Below are 19990 nucleotides of genomic sequence, written 5' to 3' on the forward strand. Positions count from 1 at the left end.
AAGGGCTGTGTCAGGTTTGCTCCCATACTCCCCTGGCTGCCCTTGGCTGGCCACAGTGGCTCATCACCTGGCAAGTGCCAGGGCAGGAGATAAGAGCTAATTCCCAGCTCTCTCTGCCCACATGGCACTGCTGGTCCCATTATGGGTGTGTCCTGGACCCAGGATGGGAACGCACGTCCCGGCTGGGGACAGTACCTGCAGCCCCCCCATTAACATGGGAGAGAACTTCCGTGGGCATTTCCCAAGCCCAGGCTGCAGCTCTTTGCTCCTCTCCCCCAGCTGCCTGGAGAGGATGGCGCTGTGATGGGAACAGTGTCCAGCTCAGGCTACCAGCAAGGTGAAAGCGGTGACCCAAGCACATCCTCCACCCCAGCCATCACCTTCCTCATTCAGGAGGTAAGGCAGGGGCACAGCCTGGCAAAGGGAAAGGCAGGGTTGCCAGCGAGTGAAAGGGGCTGGCAGGGGTGCCATGCTTATGCCAAGCTGGGAGGTTGGAGGGCAAAGCTTAGCTACGAGGATGAGGAGCAGGTATGTGCCAGTGCAGAGGGCAGCAGGGAAGAGGAGGTGAGGGTTGGCTGCCTTGCAGCCAGGGACACTTCTACCAAGTGACCACACATTGGGCTCCTCACATCCTTGCAGGACAACAGACAGGCCGTATCCTGCTCATCTCTGTGATGCTGTAACCTCATTCTCTGCTGCAGGCTCTGATTTCCGGTGGCCTTGTGGCTCTGGCTCGTGACCCATCCTTTGTAGCAGTGACCAGGGACGAGATGGTGGCCAGCAGCCAGCTGGAGATGGATGAAGTGGAGAAAGCAGCCGTGGAGCTGCTAAAGGGAAGAGAAACACTGCAGGCCACAAAAACTGGTTCTGCCCCCCAGGAAACCTCAGCCACATCACCAGCCAGCTCCCCGAGGCTCAGCACAGCCCCCTCCCCAAAGACCATGGCTGCCACTCGCCTGTGAGCCGCCTGCTGATGCAGCCCAGCAGGCACAGTCCCTTCAGCAGCTTGTAGGGGGGTTACGAGAGCAATGCGGAACTGCTCCCCCTCTCTGCCTAGAGTCCTAGTGGGCTCTGTCTGGCTGCAGGAGGATGTTTGGGCTGGGTCACCAGGATGCTAGTGCGGGACAGGACAATGCTGTGCCAGCAAGGTCTTGCAAGAGCTGGACAGGTCATTAAAGTGTTCCTGCTGTGTGACTCCATGGATCCTTCTGACCCCTCCTTCCCCTGCCACCCTGCCTGCACAGCCTGTGCCCCACGGCTGCTTGCTGTCTAGCCGAGTCTGAGGAGGAGGCTGCACGTGCAAGACCACATTTAACCAAAGCTGGCAGCAATTCCTGTGGCAGCCACCAGTCCCCATGCTGAGGGGGGTCTGTCCTTAAGGCTTATGCCTCAACCAGCCATTCTGAGGGTCCCAAGCTTTTGGGGCGTCCTGGTATCCCAGCAGCTGGACCCAGCGTCCTTATGTCTCTGCTGGAGCAGCCAAGCTGTCTGGCTTATGTCTCCTGCTTGCAGCCAAGCCTGTCCTGTGGGGAGGAAGACATGTGGCTTGGGCAGATCTACCTTGGGCTGGGGCAGCAGACAGGTACGGGCTTTGCACCGGAGTGAGGCCTGGGAGCTTCTTGGCTCCCTCTCCCAGCTGGGTAAGAAACTGGGGATGGGGCAGAGGCATGAGAGCGTGTCCAGGTCAGTGCAGCAGCCCTGGGACTAACCAAGAAGAGAGTTGGCCACAGCGGTGTGATTCCTGTCGCTTCAGATATCTCCTCCAAACACCGCTCTCGGGCTCGGCAGCCATCACTGAGCCCAGCCTGCAGGAGGGTCTCATCCAGCCCACAGACATCCCCGCTGCTCTGCTGGGGACAGGCCAGAGATGCCACAGCCGGGAGAGCATGGGGAGTGCAGCACGTGCTGCGGGCCGGCGCCAGCGCTGCCAGCGCTGCCTGCGCACTGTCCACTGCTGCCTGGAATAACCTGAGAGGTTATTCCTCTCCAGGAACAGGTCTGCCCAGGGGTTTCGCTTTACAGACCTCGGTGTCCCAGGCGGGGTCTGGGTGCTGAGCAAGCACTGGGGCAGCCCTGACTCCCCAGACCATCTTTTTGCTGGGATCTTGCTCCAGAGGGCCCAGCGCCCAGGCAAACTGGGCAATGCAGGGCTCTTCCTTGCCTAATATATATTAAAATGCAGCAAACCAATGGGTCCCAGGGGAGGTGCTGAATCGATACAGCTTGCCTGCTCTCCAGCAGGGCATTTATTTGTTAACTTAATAAAAAAGAAATGGCTGTTGCTGAGCTCCAGCTGCAGCCTGAGTGCCAAAGAGCCCATCCTGTACGGAGGGGGGGGACGGGGGACGACACACACGACGACATGGCAGCGCAGACAGCTTTCCCCTGAGGGTATGCAGGCAATCAGCAGGGATGTAGGGGTAGCTGCTACGCCCCTTGCTCATGTTTCACTGCCCTGGGCAGGATGTACACCCCCTTACACGCAGGCACACACTCACACACTCACATCCACCCGCTCCTCTGGAAGGGGCACGGGGTGGTTGCCAATGAGGCTCTGGCATCTGCTCTGCCAGAGGGATGTCAAGGACATGCTTGATTAGTTCCAAGGTGAATGGAGATGGTTTCACAGCCCCTTTAGTGAGGTGGGGGGACTGCGTGTGCTGCTTTCCACGGCAGGGGGGTGCTTACCGGGGACTCCAAACACAAAGAGTGACACTATGGTGGGGACATAGTGAGGTGATGGGGCAGTCCCTCTGCACCCTCTCCTGGGGTCTGGGGCTGCACAGGGGCTGATTTGCCCCAAACTAGCATCTAGGGGGTCTTTCTTGGTTTGATTCCTAGCTGAATTGGGGGATAGATCTGGGCTTGTGACACGGCTGGCACAAGGGTGGGAGTAGGAAGACAGGGCCAGCAACACCACAGCACGGTCACTGCCCCTCTCTGCCTGGAGGCTTGGTGGGGAAAGGTCCAGCCTCAGACAAAATGGCAGCTCAGTGTGGGCAGTTGCCCCCATCCCAGGTGTCCTTGCAAACACGGCCCCCAGCAACAAAGGAAGAGAAATGCCAGCTCCTCACATCCTTGCAGGACAACAGACAGGCTGTATCCTGTTCATCCCCATGATGCTGTAACCAGCATGAGGTGCCCTGGAACTTACCCATCCCAGCATATGCTAAGGCAGCTCCCCCAGGGTGAAGAGCCCTCTGCACACATGGCACGTGGCCCTGGTGCCTTGGGAGCCTCAGGAGGAGCACGAGCAGACAGGGTGAAGGGACAGTGCTTTTGATGTGAAGGCACTCGGACCTCAGAGGAGAGGGCAGGTACTGGGCACAGCTCTGACTCATTTGCTGTCGGCCACCAGTGCTGGCATGTCTTGGCTGTCCCAGAGCAGACGGACAACCTCTCCCAGGACACAGCCGGGGCTCCTCAGAGTGAACCTCAGCATGCACTCCAGCGTGCACAGTGTTCCCCCTCGCACTCCATTGCTGTACACTCTGACATCAACACCAACCTGCAAGGCTGGGGTTCCCCTGTAGGTCTCACACCTGCATCAGGCTGGGAGATGCTTTTCCCTGCCAAGCCAGAGGCTGCCTGTGTCCCTGGGCAGCACAGGCTCTGCCCGCACTGCCAGCACAGGGCAGCATGTCCATCTGGCATCAGCCCCATCAATGTGAAGCCAGGACAGGACTTCTTCAGCTCCTTGGTGCCTGACTGTCCCCAGTCCTGCTCCATAATGGGCCCTGGACATGTTCCCTTCACTACCCTCCCAAGAGCAGGTCACGGGAGCTACCAATCGCCCTGTGGGCACCATCCTCTGCTGCATGGGTGCCCGACTTCCTCCTTGCCCCCCACAGCCATGCTGGACAGCTGTGTCAGCACCTGGGCACTGTCCTGTCATGCCCATGCCATCAGCCTCACACCCTGTCCTCTTAGGATGGGGTCTCACCATGGCCTTGGGCAACCCACAGGGTCACCAGCCCCCTAGTCCCAGTGGCTCTTGGCAGGAGCACCCAGCTCACCCCTGCCTTGCTCTGGCTCCTGCTGCTCAATGGTGTCATCCCCCCACACCACAGAGCTCCAGGATGGGACCAGGTGAAGCTACGGAGGTGTTTGAGTGATGCTAACCGTGTGGGAAGAAAAGCCCTGGAGGTGGTCATTCACCTCTGTCCTCCTCCAGGCACTGTTGCTTGCAGGGGCAGGGACCTGCAGGGTCCTGTCACCTGTCCCAAACCAAGTCACCACACCCCAAAACTGGCTGGAAACATCCTTTATCGGCACCATAGGGCTGGAATGTTTGGTCTGGGGACCATGCAGGGCTATCATTGTCTTTGCAGGGGAGTGTTTCCCTCCTCAGTGCCAAGCGTAATGTGGCATTGTCAGTGGTGGGTGGCTGGGGACAGTGTGGGAGGTGACGGCCGTGCTCAGCACCCCTGCCTCTGCCTCTGCACACACCCAGCAGCACCTGCACCCTCAGCTACATGCAGCGGTCTCTTGCAGGCTGCCCCACTGCTGATGAGCTGCCTTTGCCAGCCCCTCGATGCGACGTCCCCTGTGTTTGTCCGCTAGCGGGGAGCTGAGGGCCACCCGGGGGCTGCATGCCAGCAATGGTGGGGGTGGGCTGTCACAGGGACATCATGCCCCTCCTTGTGTCCCACTGATGGGCAGGAGAGCAGGGAGAGCTCCAGTGTCCCCTCACAGCAGCACCTGAGCCAGCGGGGCTGGCTGCGAGCCTCTCCCATTCGCACCTTGGGGCAGAGGAGCTGGGTGACAGGCAGAGGCTCAGGGACAGGACAGGGCAAAAGGGCAGGTGGAACGAGATCCTCTGTGGGGCCTGGGTGTTGCGAAGGCTGGTAAGGGAGTCAGGTCTGGACCAGAGCTACACTGGGATGCACTGGGCAGCACCAGACTGCACTGGGACGCGCTGGCTTGAACTGGGCTACACTGTGCTGATCCAGGCTGTACTGGGCTGGCACTGGGCTGCACTGGGCTGGCAGGCAGCTGACGGCCTCCACAGGCTCCTCCAGCCCCCCGCGGGGTCCCCTCCACACCAGGACGGGCAGCACCCACCACGCAGGACCCCAGGCTGCTCTCCCGCTGTCCCCAGGGGGAGACGCTCTGTACAGCTCCGGCACAACCCGGTACATCCCGGCACAGCCCGGAACAGCCGGGTACAGCCCCGGTACAGCCCGGATCAGCCCGCTACATCCCGGGACAGCCGTGCGCAGGCCGGAGCGGGGCCGCTGGCCCTGCAGGGGGCAGAAGGGACCACGGCTGAGAGTGTGTGTGAGTGAGAGTGTGTCTGTGTGAGTGTGTGTATATGTGTGAGAGAGATTGTGTGTGTGTCTGTGTGTCTGTGTGTGTGTGTGTGTGTGTGTGTGTGAGTGGGGGGACTGGATGCGTTTGTGTGGTGCGTACGAGGGGGGGGGGAGGGCTGTGCGGGGGCGCAGACGACAGCTCTGCGTCCGTCTGTCCGTGTGCGCGCCCTTTCCCCCGCTGGGCGGCTGCGGGGGCGTGTCCCCGCCGCCCCGCCCCGCCCCTCACCTGGGACCGCCCCTCGCCCCGCCCCTTCCCTCCCCCTTCCCCCCCCTCCCGCCCGTGGATGCTCTCGGGCAGCGGCGGCCGCGGTGCCCGGGCGGTGGGGGCATGGCGGCCCCGGACAGCTGCGTGAAGGTGGCCGTGAGGTGAGTGCTGAGAAGGAGGGGAAAGGGCAGGGAGCTCGGCGCATCCCCCCCCCCCCCCCCGGGGCACGGGGAGCTCGGCGCACCCGGGGGCCCGGTGCCCACCGGCGCGTTGGGGGCTGCAGCTGCCTGTGTGCGGGGCTGGGGAGGAAGGGGGGGGGCTCGGCGCAGTGAGTCCGTCCGTCCGTCGTCCCCCACCTCCCCCAGCCCCACCGCCGCCGCTATTCTCCTCCCACCCCCGCATCGTTTCGGGGCTGACTCCCCCTTCACCCCGTAGCGATGTCCCCCCTCCCCCTCCTCCGGCCGGGGAGGGGGTGACGGGGGGATGAATCAGGGACCCCCCGGCCCCCTCACCTGGAGAGCCCATCCTTTGCAGCTCGGCCGCTCCGTGCTGCGTTCTGGGCGTCAGGCAAGATGCCGTGTGTGTGTGTGTGTGGGGGGTCCCTGTCTGCCGCCCCCCCTCCCCCCCCTCCCCCCGTGGTAGGGAACGATGCGGCATCGCGGTGTCCTTTGTGCTGACTCGGGGCTGGGAACAATGCGCCTGGGATGGTGCACCTCAATAAAGGACCTGCCGGTGGCATCTCATTCCTCGGGGGGCGCTGAGCTGGGCGGCAGCCGGCGGGGCAGACCCCGCATCGTCCGCAGAGCCCCGCGGGGGGGTGTGAAACCCGGGTTGGGGGGGTTGGGGGAGGTGTCTTTGTTAGCGCCGTGCCAGGCTGGGTGTATTCTGTGCGCTGCCGCTGGGGTCCCGCAGCCCGGCGGCGATTGGCTTCGCCCTGCCCCGAAGGGAGGAAGGAGCCCTCGGAGGAAGGGGGGGGGGGGGTACGAGCTCCGCCGAAGCCAGCGGGAGAGGCGGGGGGGGGGGACCCAGGCACGGTCGGAGCCGCCGTCCCGCGTGGGAACCAACGTGGGGAAGGGCCCGGGAGCGCGGCTCCCCCCCTACTCGCCCGGTGGCCGTGGCGGGTCTGCGGGACACGCGTGGGCCCGGCCTGGCCCTCGGCGCCCCGAGCGGTGGGTGTGCGGCAGTGGAGCCGGGCGAGGGGAGGATCGGGCCCCCGTGGGGACAGGGCTCGGCAGGCCCGGCCCCACGAGGTTACCCCGACCTGCCCCGCGGCTGTGCCTGCCCCGGCTCCCGCAGGGCAGGGCAGGGCACGCCGTGTCCCCCTGTCCGCACCCCTGATGGCACCAGGCAGGTTGGGGTGCTGCCGGCAGCCTGCGCCAGCCCTCAGAGGAGGATTTGCAGAGGGCACTGCCCTGGCTGGTGCCCGCCTGCCTGAGCAGAGCGAGAGCACAAAAGATGCTGGGTGCAGCGTCAATGATGGAGGGAGAGGATGGGTGTGGGGCTGTGCATGTCTGTGTGCGGGTGTGCATGTCTGTGTGCGTGTGCACGCATGTGTGTGCGCAGCAGGACACCTCCCAGCGCTGCCTGCCCATCCAGTCTTCCTGACTTAGAAGCAGGCAGCGGTGTGATTTTCTGCCTTGCTCCCTTTCGAGAGGTTGAGAATCGGGGCCAGGCTGTGGTTTTAAAGGATGAGGGAGCTGTAGGGGAGGTGACAGCATCCCCCTCGCGTGGGTGATGCTGGGGTGCCTGCCCAGGGGCAGGGCTGGGCTGTGCCAGGGCAAGGGTGTCCGTGCCAGGACACTGACCCGGGAACTGAGTGATGCCGGGGGCTGGGGGTGGAGATTTCCTGCTGACAAGACTCTTCCCGTCCTCCATCCTGCATTTCTCTCGGGATGAAGCCTTTTAACAAAGGCCCCGCTCAAGGCCGGGGTCCCTTTTGCCTGGGAGATGGAATGGATGCCACTGGGGATGATGGCTGGGGAGTCGTTTGTGCTAGGCTCTTCCCACCTAATCCCTTTGGCCCCAGCCAGCGATGGGGTCAAGGACTGTTTGGTGCATGGGGAGGGGATCACGACCAGGAGGTGACTTAAATATGCAGCACTGCAGTGGGGCTGGGGTGTCCATGGCGAGGATCTGGGAAGGGGGGGGGGGGGGGGGATGTCCAACTCTTGTCCCACCACCTCCTTGAGGGAGTGAGCTGGCATCCCACTTGGTGTGGCTGATGGGATGCCAGGCAGCTGGGGCGATGCAGTGGCGAAGGTGAGCGTGCAGAACAAAGGAGGAGGGTTGGGAGCAAGGAGGCTGCGAGACAAAGCAGGCAGGTCGCAGCGCCATGCGGGAAGGTGGCTCCTGAGGCTGGCCTGAGTGCACAAGGACCGAGTTATTCTCCCTGTGGATCACCTGGCTTTTCTGCCAAAGCATCCCTGGGGGGGGGCTGATGGTGGGTCCCCTCCTTGCCTGGGCTGGGAGCAGAGCGTGGGTTTCCTTTGTGAGTGTTCATGACACCCCACTGGAGAAGTGGCTGGGCAGCGGTGGAGTGGCTGGGCAGCGGCAGTCTCCAAGACCCCCCCCTCCGAGCAAACCTGTCCACAGATCCCACCTCCCTCGGCCGTCAGAGCATAAGAGGGGGTTGAATGCCCCTGGGGTGTGGCAGGACACGGATCAAAGCTCCCCTTTTGTCCCTATATAATAACATGAGTGTACCAGCTGTGCCATTTCTTTGGGGTCTCTGTGTCAGTGCTGCTGGGGGGAGCGAGGTGGGACCTGGGGAGGGACCAGGGACACGGGGAAGCAATGGGGGCTTTGGAAGAAGGCGCTGTGTGCTGATGGGATTAAATGGCTGGGTGATGGGGATGGTCCAGCCGATGTCAAGAGTGCTGCAGCCATCGGGACCTGTCTCTCTGGGGCCTTGCAGAGCCCTCGGGGCGGGAGGAGTGGGGACAGAGGAGCAGGGGCAGTGGGGCTCTGGTGTCCTTGGGGGGACCCCAGTTCTTGCTGGTTCTCCTGGCCTGGCAGGAGGAGGCAGGAGAGATGCTGTGGCATTTTGTTGTCAACTTTACAGGTTCCCATTGTTCCTTTGGGTGACCCCCGGCTTGCCCCATTGGCACTGAGGGTCCAAAGGACCCGGGTGCTGAGCCACTGATTGGGGCCCGGGGGTGTTATTTAGACTTCCTTCGTGCCAGGAGTGAAATGGCTGGTACCTGCTGCGGCACTGCTGTCGGCAGAGGGAAATGCAGGCCCAGCAGCTCTCCTGGCTCGGGGCCTGATTCACATCTGCGCCGTGTACCCGCAACTAAGACCTGCACTGCCTGCAAGGGAAGGGCTGAATCCTGCCCCGAGTCCTGCCCTCCCTGCAGGCAGGGTCTGCCTTCAGCGTTCAGTCTGCCGAAGGTCTGCCTTCACTTGCCCATCAGCGTTAAGCCTGCTGTGTCGCTTCACGGGCACGTCTGAGCTTGCCGGCTCCAGCAGACGCCGCTGAGGAGGAAGCGATGGGGCCGAGCTGCCGGCAGCGGTCGGGTTGGGCGCCGGTATAACGGTCTCAGCCGGGGAACTGCCGCCCGTTGCGATGGTGCTGAGCGGGGCAGCTCCTTGCTGCTGGGGGGGGGTCCTCAGGGACTGGGACGGCCACAACTGCCGTTTCCTTCTGTAGGTGACCTTCAAATGGGTGGCTGCAATGCAGCCAGCTCCCTCCCTGCTCGTGCCCTCCATCCGGGAGCAGAGCTGTCCATCTCCTGCCTTCCCCCCCCCCCCCCTCCCTGCAGCACCCCAGCTCACGCTCGGGTGCTCTCAGTCGCACGGGGGGTGCGGGTGCGGGGGGAGCGGGACCCACCATGCTGGTTGCAGGAGGCGGAGCCCGGTCCTGCTGCACAGAGGTGGTTTTGCCGTGTCAGGAAGGGGCTGATGGCGCGTATTCACCCAGAGGTCGTTAAACTCCTTGGCGGAGAGAGGGCTGAGAAGCCGGGCTGGCTGCAGAAATGTTCCCTGAGGCCACTTTCAAACTGGAAAAGAAAGTGGCAGCCCCTGTGGCAGAGCTGCCCGCGGCACCCAAGCACGCCTGGCCGGCTACGGAGACTCAGGAAACGGAGCTTGTGAAATTGGGGAAGGAAGTTGAGTCGTATTTCAAGTTTATTTAAGCCCTGCAACCTCCAGTGCTCTGCTGTTCTCATAAACACTCGTGTCATGATGCTCTGCGCAAGCAGACCGATGCCGTCTGTCTCCTGCCCCAGGGAGCTGCTCCCGCCTCCTCCTCGGGAAGAAGGATGGAAGCGGGTCGGGACAGACTCAGGCACCCATCGCCGTGTGCCCTGGAGCACGTGCTCGGTGGGAACACGCTGCAAAGGTCAGCTGCCGGGATGAGCTGGACTCCCGGCCCTGCCAGCGTCCTGGCATCTTTGCTGCCATGTGGCTGGGGCTCCTCTGCCTTACGGGATGGTTTCTGGGAACCCGAAGGCTCCAGGACCAGCTGGGTTTGGTCCCCAAGGAGGCGGAGTTGTTGTAGCCCTTCCGAACCAGCTCCTCCTGGGGCAGTTTTAGGTCCGGATGGAGAAGTGGTGTGAGCCCAACTTGTGCCACACCGGTGCGTGTGCTGCCCAAGGGCTCCAGCACGGAGAGGGGTGGTGCAGCCTGGTACCGGCTGCCCACCATCAGCGCGGTGCTGCTGCGTCTCTGAGCCCCTTTGATGTGGTCCCGAGGGGACACTGTGGAGTGGCCCACGTGGTCCCGAGGGGACACTGTGGGGTGGCCCATGGGACGCTGTCTCCTGCCAGGTCTGGCTGGTGTTGGGCTGGTTTTGCTCAGCTGTCACAGGGTCATGCAGTGGAGACATGAGGCAAAGCCACCCCACTGCATGGGATGTGCCGGGCTCCTGTAGTCATGGCAGGGGACAGCCTGTCCTGGTGTGGTGGCACAGCCCAGCCCTGGAGTGCCCCATCTCCCATCCACTGGAGCTGGGAGGCAGCCCTGATCCCAGGAAGGAAATATCTCAGGAGGCTGCTGTAGCCTGGGGGTGCTGGGCCGGCAGAGCACCAGTGTGGGCATCCCCAGCCGCTTTCCCCATCCTTTGCCTCCACCAAGGGCAGCTCAGCCCTGGCAGTGGGGGCCCCCCATGTCCTGCGGCTGTTTCGCTGCTTTGATGAACCCAACCGGGTGAGCTGCTTTGGGGCTTCCCAGCCCCGTCGTGACAAAGGGGTGTGCGTGCTCTCGGCTCCTGGCAAGCAGGGTTAAATTGGCCTTCCCGGTCTGGAGAGAGATGTCAGGGGCTGTGGTGGGTGGGGGGCCCCAATGGGTCTCGGAGGGAAGTGCTGAGCCCAGGTGTGTGGGCGCGAGGGGGTTTTCTGTGCCTGGCTTCAATCAGGCGCGCACTCGCTGGCTTTTACAGCGGAAATGTTAGAAAGGGGATGGAGCCGGTGCTGGTGCGAGGGGGGGGGAGCAGAGCCGCACCCTGCGGTCCCACGCAGACACGCCATTGCCTGCGGCATCGCTCAGAGCAAAGCAGCTTTACGAGGCTTTTGGTGCCTGCACCCATCACCCATCGGCAAAGGGATTTAAATACGTAATGCCATGAAGTCGCAGGAACTTGGGAAGCTGGGGCTGTCTCTAAGCCGGAGGACGGAGCCAGCTGCGGCTTTCCTGCACCAGCAGTGAAACTGGGGGCAGGAGGAAATTGCAGGAGATGAAGCCCTAAACAAAGCTGTTGGGAACACAGCTCCTGGCCCCCGGAGAGGGAAGGCGATACCCCCGTTGAGCCCGGTGCTAATTGAGGAGCCAGCCCTGGGCGGGTGGCTGTCGTGCTGTTCCTGCTGGTGGGGGGCTGGCCCCGGTGGTCCCACGGGGCTGTTTCCTGCCGCAGGCTGTCAAAACAGTCCCCGTCGTTGGTTAAACAGCCGGCAGGTTTGGGATGTGGTGGATCGTAAGGGCAGCTGCCGCTGGGCTCTGCTGCAGGGATCAGCATGCCACGGGGTGACTCCCTGCCCTGGCTGGATGCTGGTGGATTTCTGCTCTGGCTTGATGGGAGGAAAAGCAACTGGCCTCCTGCCACTCCTTCCCCCCTGGGCAGACCAGGAGCTGGGCTGGTGGCACGTCCCTGTGTCCCCGCCGGCTCTGCACTGCTGTGAGGCCAGGGGCGGCTGGTGGCCTCGTCCCACTTGGCGTCTGCTCCTCTGCTCTGCTCCACGTGGACACAACACAGTCGTCCTCCCCATTTCCAAGTGAGGGTTCAGGGCTGAGCCCCAGGTCCCAGGGATCCCAGCAAAAGCCTTTCCCTTCCTCTGCAGCTCCCTGGGGCTGGGACATGGTGGATGTTTCTTGTCACAGCTTGCTGTAGCCAAGCCTGGCCCCAAGCTCCCCTGTCCCATGGTCTCCCACCCCACGTAACCCCATGGGGCTGTGAACACCTCGCTGCCCATCCACTCCTGCCTGGCTGTTGTTCTTGGTGGGTACCTCTGTGTGTGTGTGTGGGGGGGGGGGGGGGGTGGGGTGGCTCAGCAGCCCCCCTCCAAGCTCTGTGTCTGTTCTCCCAGTGTTGCCAGTCCCACCGGCCTGGCCCTCCCCAAGACTGCTTCTCGCCTTCTTCTCTGCCTTCCGAGCCCTGAGCAAGGGTGCTTCCTTGGCGTGGTGTTGCAGGGCTGGGAGGCACAACCCAGCCCCTGCCCGCGTTAGGGCGCTGGGGGAGAGGGGGGGGTGTCTCTCGGGCCGTGTCACTGTGGTCTCTGCTCATCTATCATTTCATGCTGCACCTGCCTGGGTAGGATGTTAGGGCAAAACGTGCCTGTTCCCTTCCCGGCTGTGATACCAGTTTCACTCCTGGGTGCTTCGTAGCATCCCCTGTCCTGCTTACTAAGGGCTTGGGATTATTTTTTGGGGGGGGGGGGGGGCGGGGGGCGGTGGAGAGGTACCTCTTTTGTGCCACCTGCTCTCCTGTCTTGCGGGTTTGTCATTCCCGATGTCCTCTGTGGGCTCCGGGGCTGCAGCATCTTCTGCCAAGACGGGGTTGTTTTCCCAGTGGCCATCGGTGTGTGCTGGAGGGCTGCAGGAGTGCCTGCTTTTGGGGGGCTGGGAAAGCCTTATCTCCAGTATGGGTGCACCAGTACTGGGGTGGGACTGGGACACGGGGACTTCACAGGGGGATGTGGGATAGGGAGAGAGGGTGTGATTCACTGGCTTGGGGGGAAATGGGAGCCTAAGTACCGGGGTGCAGAATGGGGAGGGGGAGTGTGTCCGTCTGTCTCCATTGGACACGTGGCACCTCTGTGCTCCCAGCAAGGTCAGGCCGATGGCCCATCAGGCCCAGAGCCTCCTGGCAAACGATGGTTTCCTGTTGCCCTCCAGTAACTGCTGATGCTGAGCTGGTGGTTTCGTGGCTGTTCCACGCAGTCGGAGGGGAGCGGGGGCCCTGCAGGGGTGTGCGTCGAGTCTTGTGTGTTGCCACACGTGCGTTTCCTCGTGCCGCCCACCCCACCAGGGGTTTTTGAGCCCTGCACCCCTTTGCGGGTGACTGTCCTGGGTCTGTTGTTTGCAAACGTCCTCGTGGTGATTCCCAACCTCCTCTCTTGGGCAGGTCCAGCACAGAGCTGATGGCATTGCCAGTCGCTTATGGGGGTGAAGGAGGAGTCCAGGGAGATCCCAGGCTCTGTCTGCTCCTGCTCCCCTCTAGGCTGGGTAAAGCACGATCCCATGCTTTCCCCAGGCCCTGCTGGTCTCTGCCTACTGCCTTGGGTTGGGTGTCCCCAGGTGCTGGGTCCCTGTACAGGCAGCACATCCCTCATCCCCGACCTGCGGCGGGTCTCGGTGTTAGAGCAGATGGCGCCGCTCAGCACTGGTGTGCTCCTGGCAGAGTTAATGAGCAGCGCAAGGCAGCTGCCAAGGCCTGATTTAAAGGTTTCCCTAAGCCCGGAGCAGGAGGATTAGGGGGACCCGAAGGGTTCGGGGGTCCAAGGCAGCAGGGTTTGCCCCGCAGGGGAGGAGCTGGGGACAGCCAGCATTTCCACGCGGAGGATCTGTATTGGGGTTGCTTCCTTAGGGGATGGCCTTTCACTCAGCCATGTCCAGCGCGCATCCATGCACACCCCGCTTCTGTGGGGACCTGCCTGTCCCCAGGCTGCCTGGCGCTGTGGCGGAGCGGGGACATAGCAGCCAGGGAGCTCCGTCTTGCCCCTGGTGCTGGTCCAGCCATGCTGGCCGTGGCACCCTCCGCTTTGGCAGCATTTGGCTGGAGCACAGGCAGCGATCGCATGGCAGGGGTGGCTCCACAGGCGGGCTGAGCCCGATGCTATCCCGTGTTGCGCTCGCTCCTGCTAGGAGGTGGCTTGCTATATCTCTTAATTGGAGCGTTTGCTGACCAGACCTGGCAGTCCCTGGGGACCCTGATTCAATTTTCTCTGATTGCTGAGCCGCTTGTCTGCCGCGGTAATTAAATGCTTAACTTTGTCTTGATTTGGGTCGAAAGCAACCTGTGTGCAAACAGCCAGCCCTTGGCAGCCGGACCTCTCCTGGCACCCCGTGCTCAGGGGGGAATGGGGCATCCCTTCCCGGTCGAGGGGGCAGATCCCCCCCCACGGGATCAAGCCGTGCTGAGCTGAGACCTGGGGAGCCACTGCCCGCTGGTGAGAGCGGGCAGAGCCACACTTGCTGTGCTGGCCTGGAGATATGGGAAAACCTGGAGCGCTTTGCTCTGATCTTAACCTTGGTGATGCCAGCAGCACCTGGCTGCCTGGGGAGCTGCTCGCCCCGTACTCTGCCACACTGCACCCTATGTGTCACACACTGCCTTGCCTCTTGGGTTTTGCAGTGCCTCGGGGTGTCCTTGACCCATAGGATGTAAGGTCCTGCACCTGGGGAGGAAGAACGCAAAGCACCAGTATAGGTTAGGGGTGGACCTGCTGGGAAGTAGTTCTCAGGAGAAGGATCTGGGGGTCCTAGTAGACAGTAAATTATCCATGACCCAGCAATGTGCCCTTGTTGCCAAAGAGGCCAATGGAATCCTGGGCTGCATAGGGAAGAGTGTGGCCAGTAGGTGAAGGAGGTCCTTCTCCCCCTCTACTCTGCACTGGTGAGGCCACAACTGGAATACTGTGTCCGGTTCCGGGCTCCCCAGTTCAAGAGGGACAGGGAACTGCTGGAGCGAGTCCAGCGAAGTGCAACTAAGGTGATTAAGGGATTGGAGCATCTCCCTTATGAGGAAAGGCTGAAAGAGCTGGCACTCTTTAGCCTGGAGAAGAGAAGGCTGAGGGGAGACCTTATGAATGCTTACCAGTACCTAAAGGGTGGGTTGAAGGAGGATGGAGCCAGGCTCTTCTCAATGGTTCCCAGTGACAGGACGAGGGGCAATGGGCACAAGTTAGAACATAGGAAGTTCCGTTCAAATACACGGAAAAACTTCTTTACGGTGAGGGTGACAGAGCACTGGCACAGGCTGCCCAGGGAGGGGGTGGAGTGCCCTTCTCTGGAGATTTTCAAGACCCGCCTGGATGCAGTCCTGAGTAATGTGCTCCGGGCAATCCTGCTTTGGCAGGGGAGTGGGGCTGGATGGTCTCTAGAGGTCCCTTCCAACTCTGAAAACTCTGTGATTCCGTGATGTCCCAGGGGAGCACAGGGCGATACTAAAGCTGTTCTCCTGGGTGCCCTATGCTGCTGGGCAGGCAACAGCAAAGCATGAAGGGCAGATTTGGGGCAGAGGAGAACAAAGCGTGAGGGAAGCAGAGAGGGTAGTGAGAGCAGCAGACGGGCTACGAGCGAGTCTGGGCTGTCTGGCAGATGCTGCTGCAGCTCTGCTTTTGGGGAGGCTGGAGGGAGTGCGAGCAGGGTGAACGCAGGTGATGCAGGGAGCGGGGATGGGAGCAGGATGAATGCGGGCAATGTGGGGAGCAGAGCCAAGTGCTGCCTGGGCTTGCCCAGCCCGCCTGTCTTGGCAAGCGTATCCACAGCAGCTGGGCCATGCGGCTGGTGGGGGTCTGCCAGCTCCAACCTCTGCCAGCCCACACCAGCAAGGCGGAGGGCAGTACCCCAGCCCCTCACCTGGTGCCAGGGTTGCCGCCATCCCAGCAGGCAGCCTTGGAGATGGAGTGAACAAGAGCAAGTGGCTCCGAGCCTCTGGGGCCCGGCACGGAGAAGGAAAATGCTGTGGAGCTCTTCCACCCACCGCTCCCCAACTCTCTGGCTGGGTTCCCCGGGGAAACCAGCTCTGCCTGGCTGGGCAGCCTGCTCGGCTCCAGCGGGGAGAGGAACGGCTCCTTGCAGGGGGTCTGCAGGCAGCCACCCTCCCCTCCCAGGACAGTCTCGGAGGGATGGGATCTCCGTGCTGTAGCTGGGTAGCCTTCTCCTCTGCCCATCTGCAGTGGCAAGGTTATAAAAGGCAGCTGTAGCTGGGGGGGGCGGGGGTTGCCCACACCCCCAAACTGGAGCGGCTGCCCTGGAGCCCTCTGCCAGTGCTGGGAAATGGTGGTGAGTGGATGTGTGCTCAGCCTCCTTGGGGAGCGCTGAAGGCTGGGACAGCCCCTGTGTGAGGCAGAGGATGCTGGATCCCCGCTGCCCCCATGCCCATCCTCTCCTGCCAAGGTGGGCTGGGTGGGATGGCCATCCAGCCCCACGGGAGGCTGTGTCTCAGCAGGGTGGTGCAGCCTGGGGGGACCTCGGGGTGCGTCTGGCTGTGGGCGAAGGCAGTTTGGTGGGGAGGAGCGTCGTGGCTCTCACCGTGGGCCAGAGGGATATGGGAGTGTGCAGCCACAGCTTTGGCAAAGCGCTGAGGGCCAAAGGATGCTCTGGAGCCCCTTAGGGTTGCCATGGCAGTGGGCTGGGAGGAGAGAAACGGAGGCAGTCGGGTGAGGAGGCGGGGGGGGACACGAGGACATAAACCCAGCAGTCCATGTCAGCCAAATTGTGCCTTCCTGTGCAAGGAAAACAGCCTCCTTTCGGTGCATGTGGGGGCCGGGTGGTGTCTGCTGGTGAGTCCAGCCCTGACATGGGGATACTGGCTGTGCCTGGTGTGGTGAACCCCATACCCTCCACCGGTTGCGGGGCTTCGGATGCTGGGATGGGGGACCGCTCCTGCTGGGGTGGAGGAACCCCCGAGCTAACCCTCCCAGGAGTGCCTGCCCCGCGGTGCCCATCCAGTGCTTGGCTCCCAGTCTCGCTCGGCTCCCCCATCCCCGGCCAAACGCTGGCATAGGGCAGCGGCACTGAACAACTTGGCCTTTGTGCTTGCCGCCAAGCGAGCCCATGTGCGCGCTGGAGCTCCCTGCCCCTCGGGGTGCGGGACCCGCTCCCCGCTTCCTCCCAGATGCTCGCTTGCCCTGGCAGCCCAGCCGTGGAGACGGGGCTTTCACAGCCTGCCAGCCCGGCAGGGATGGGAAGGAGAGCTCCCAGCCGAAGTCCCTTTTCTGTCCCCACTTGGCTGCAGGCTCTCCCTGGCACACACGCTACTCGCGCTGCCAAGTTTGGATGCTGATGCTGGAGCAGGCAGGCTCCTGTCGCACTGCCTGTCATCGCCCCAGCGAGAGCCGCCGGTTTGGGAAGGAGTGATCTCCACCCCTGCCTGCGCCTCTGTCTCTGTCTGTGTATCCGTCTGCCTCCCAACCCTATGCGTTGGGTGCCCGGGGTCGGGAAGAAACCAGGTTTGCTTGTCAGGAACACTCGGCCGGAACCATGCAGCTCTGTCCTGGGCACTCGGTCCATCGTCACCGTCCGTTTGCAGTGAGCTGAGTGTGGAGGGGCCCGAGGTGGTGGCCAGGCTCATGATATTGCTGGGATCCTGCTGGCTCTCTCCTCCCGGAGTGTATTGCCTGTGCCGAGGCTGGTTTATCAGCATGGTGGGGAGGGAGATGAGGCTGGTGCTGATCATCCTGCTGGCCCCAGGACAGCCTGTGTCTGCCCCACGGCAGCATCAAGCAGGAGAAGCAGTCACCTGTGCCAGCATGGGGACAGCTGGGCACAGACTGCCCGGTGGAGCTGGGGCTCTGCTCCGCTCCTGCCTGAGCGGGGGGGGTGGCGAGGCAGCACCCCACTGGTTAAGTGCTGGTTTATTTTGGTTGCTACTTACCAGATAAATCCCTAATTCCCACATAACCATAGGAGCCTGTGCCATGGGCTCCCAGGGGATGATCTGGGCTCCTTTAGGACGGGGCACCCCGGTGTGTTTGGCTCTGCAGTGGGGTCCTGGTGCTGGGCACAAGCTGTACCTCTGGCTGGTGGCCCCTGACCGGGCGCAGAGCAGGTTGGCTGGCTGTGTCCAGACACAGGTGAGGGAGCAGGTCCATTGTCCTGCAGGTTGGGCCCTGACAGCATCATACCCAGTTCTTGCAAACCCATGGACAGACAGGACGTGGCCAGCGTCTTTTTTAGTAGAGGCAGGGACAAGGAGTGCCAGAACGCACTCAGATGTGACTTTGTGACCACCAAAGTTGCTGATCTCTGTCGCAGAGGAGGGAAACTGAGGCAGAGAGTGACAAGCACTGTCAGCTACCCCAGTGTCACCTGGTGGTGTTGAGGACAGGGCCAAGGAGAGAGCCCGTGCTGGCTCTGCAGATGCTTATGTCATGTTTGGAGGATGTATCATGGTGCCTGGGCATGACTTGACCTACACATGTACACCTACCTGCCCTGACTAGGGTCTCTTGTCTCCCAGTGCCTGGCATGGCGATGTTCCTCCTGGGAGGGCAGGGATGGCACTCCGCGGGTGTGGGAGAGCTGTGACAGTTGGCTGCTGAGGAGCAGGAGGAGCAGCTGCACTGGCCTAGAGAAACCCTCTGTGCTGTCTCTTGGTGGCCACGTAAATCTCCTGTGATGCATCTCTGTGCTGTCCCATGTGGGGTTGTGGCTGCTGGCGCTCGTACCTGCCCTCCTGCTCTGCTTGTCCCGCTCTCGTAGGCAGGGGTCTGGAGTATTCGCGTACCAGCTGCCAGCAGCTCCCAAGGACATCCCTGGGTGATGCTTGGCCGATTGCCTGGACAACAGGACCCTCCCAGGCGGTTCCTGCGTCTCCAGTCACCCTGGGGAGACACACAGCACAGGGAGGCATGTTGAGGACTGGTACCTGGGTCCCCCTCCAGCCCTCGCAGGTCCCCTGGCTATGAGAGCCAGAGTGAGCGATGGGGTCCCTCGAGCGCTCGGAGCTGGCTGGGCAGCCGAGGTTTGGGGAGCCGGGAGTGGGGGGAGACATCGGTGTTGGTGTGTGGACAGCTGGAACAGGCCAGCACGGCCAGGCCCGAGGTGGGTCCCCTACGGAAAATTCATGTGCGCGCACCCCTCCAACACTGCTGCTCATCCTCTCTTCCAAACCCACCTGCACATATTTAATCGCCTGGGGGGGGGGGGGAAGAAAGAAATCTTTTGCTGAAAACCATGTTCTCATTCATTTTTCTTGAGAGGAAAATGTTTTCCAAAAATACTGTGGTTCCAGTTTGCTCCTCAGCTTGTTCCCCAGGGCCACTGTCGCTGTGCATGTCTGGGGTGGGGAAGGGGGGAAGCGCATTATGTTCGTCAAAAAGTAATTAAAGCTGGGGTTAATTTTCCTGGAGGAGGGTGGAACCCTGGGAAGGCGACAGGGGCGAGCCTAGGGCCGAGCACATCAGAAGCTGCTTTCTGTTGTGGCTGCGGAGCTAAATATACCCACAGACGCGCATAGCTGTTCCCACAGGTCTGCTGCGCAGGCGTCCGGTGGGGTGACTGGGGTGCTCCCGCTGGGGACAGTGTCCCCCCAAACACAGTGGGTTTTGGCCCTCCCGGGCTTCGCTTGCTGCCAGCCAGGCTGGCGGGGAGCGGCGGCTCGTGCAGAGCCCCCGGTTCTGCTGCGGTCGCTGCGCCGGCTTGCCAGCGATGTGGCTTCGGAGGAATTAATAGCTGTGTTTATGAAGCACCCGGGGAGGGGAGATGTGCAGTCATTAGCTCTAATGAGAGCTGTTTGCCGTGGCGCTTGGCTCCACTCTCCCTCTTTCTCCATGAGTCCCCTGGGACCAGCCAGCTTCCCGTAGCCGGCATATCCACCAAAAGCCAGAGCTGCTGCAGACCTAACACACGCCAGTGCCTACACGGCAGCAGAGCTGTACCCGCGCAGGTCTGGCTGTTCTGTACCCAAGTTTCTCGGGGAGGGTTTGAGCGTGGTGGGTGGGGATGCGGCGGGTTGGTTGGGGATGCTGCCAGAGCCAAGAGCCCAACACAGCCTCGCCTGTCCCCTTCCCATCTACTGAAGTCTGCGGCCGGGGACAGCCATCGGGCTGGGCGGTGTTTTGGTTTAGACGCTTGTTTTGGGGCTGGGACTGTCTCGTCGTGTTTTTGCATTTCGCATTTCAAGCCTTTGTAACTGCAGTTTGATGTCGCTGCCTCTCAAGCGACTGCGGCTGGCTGCAGCGCATCCCAGCTGCCCGCCCGTACCCTGGCTGTCCCTGTCAGGGCTGCTTTGATGTATTGATCGGTGTCTACGTGCAGCCCAGAGCTCGCCGCCTGGCCGGGGGCATGACGGTGAATGAGCCAGCGTAGGCGTGGG

General features: G+C 62.4%; 2 protein-coding genes across 8 annotated transcripts in view; both read left to right on the top strand.

The window, feature by feature from the left end:
* The window catches only part of CACNA1S (calcium voltage-gated channel subunit alpha1 S), a 48290-nt gene extending 47096 nt beyond the window's left edge, over positions 1–1194 (top strand). For 3 of the 6 annotated variants that reach the window (XM_082494402.1, XM_082494403.1, XM_082494406.1), the window contains 2 exons: positions 280–396; positions 702–1194. In XM_082494402.1, the coding sequence (XP_082350528.1) occupies positions 280–396; positions 702–962 (378 nt within the window). In that variant the 3' untranslated portion in view covers positions 963–1194. The remainder of the gene's footprint in view (positions 1–279; positions 397–701) is intronic. The other 3 variants (XR_014269980.1, XM_082494404.1, XM_082494405.1) reach the window with 3 other exon arrangements.
* A 4446-nt stretch (positions 1195–5640) lies between these two features.
* The window catches only part of KIF21B (kinesin family member 21B), a gene marked incomplete at both ends in the record, with an annotated part of 38879 nt that continues 24529 nt past the window's right edge, over positions 5641–19990 (top strand). For both annotated transcript variants that reach the window (XM_082494442.1, XM_082494443.1), the window contains one exon: positions 5641–5678. In XM_082494442.1, the coding sequence (XP_082350568.1) occupies positions 5641–5678 (38 nt within the window). The remainder of the gene's footprint in view (positions 5679–19990) is intronic.

The sequence above is a fragment of the Vanellus vanellus genome (assembly GCF_965231255.1).
Source record: "Vanellus vanellus genome assembly, chromosome: 23".
Lineage (NCBI taxonomy): Eukaryota > Metazoa > Chordata > Aves > Charadriiformes > Charadriidae > Vanellus > Vanellus vanellus.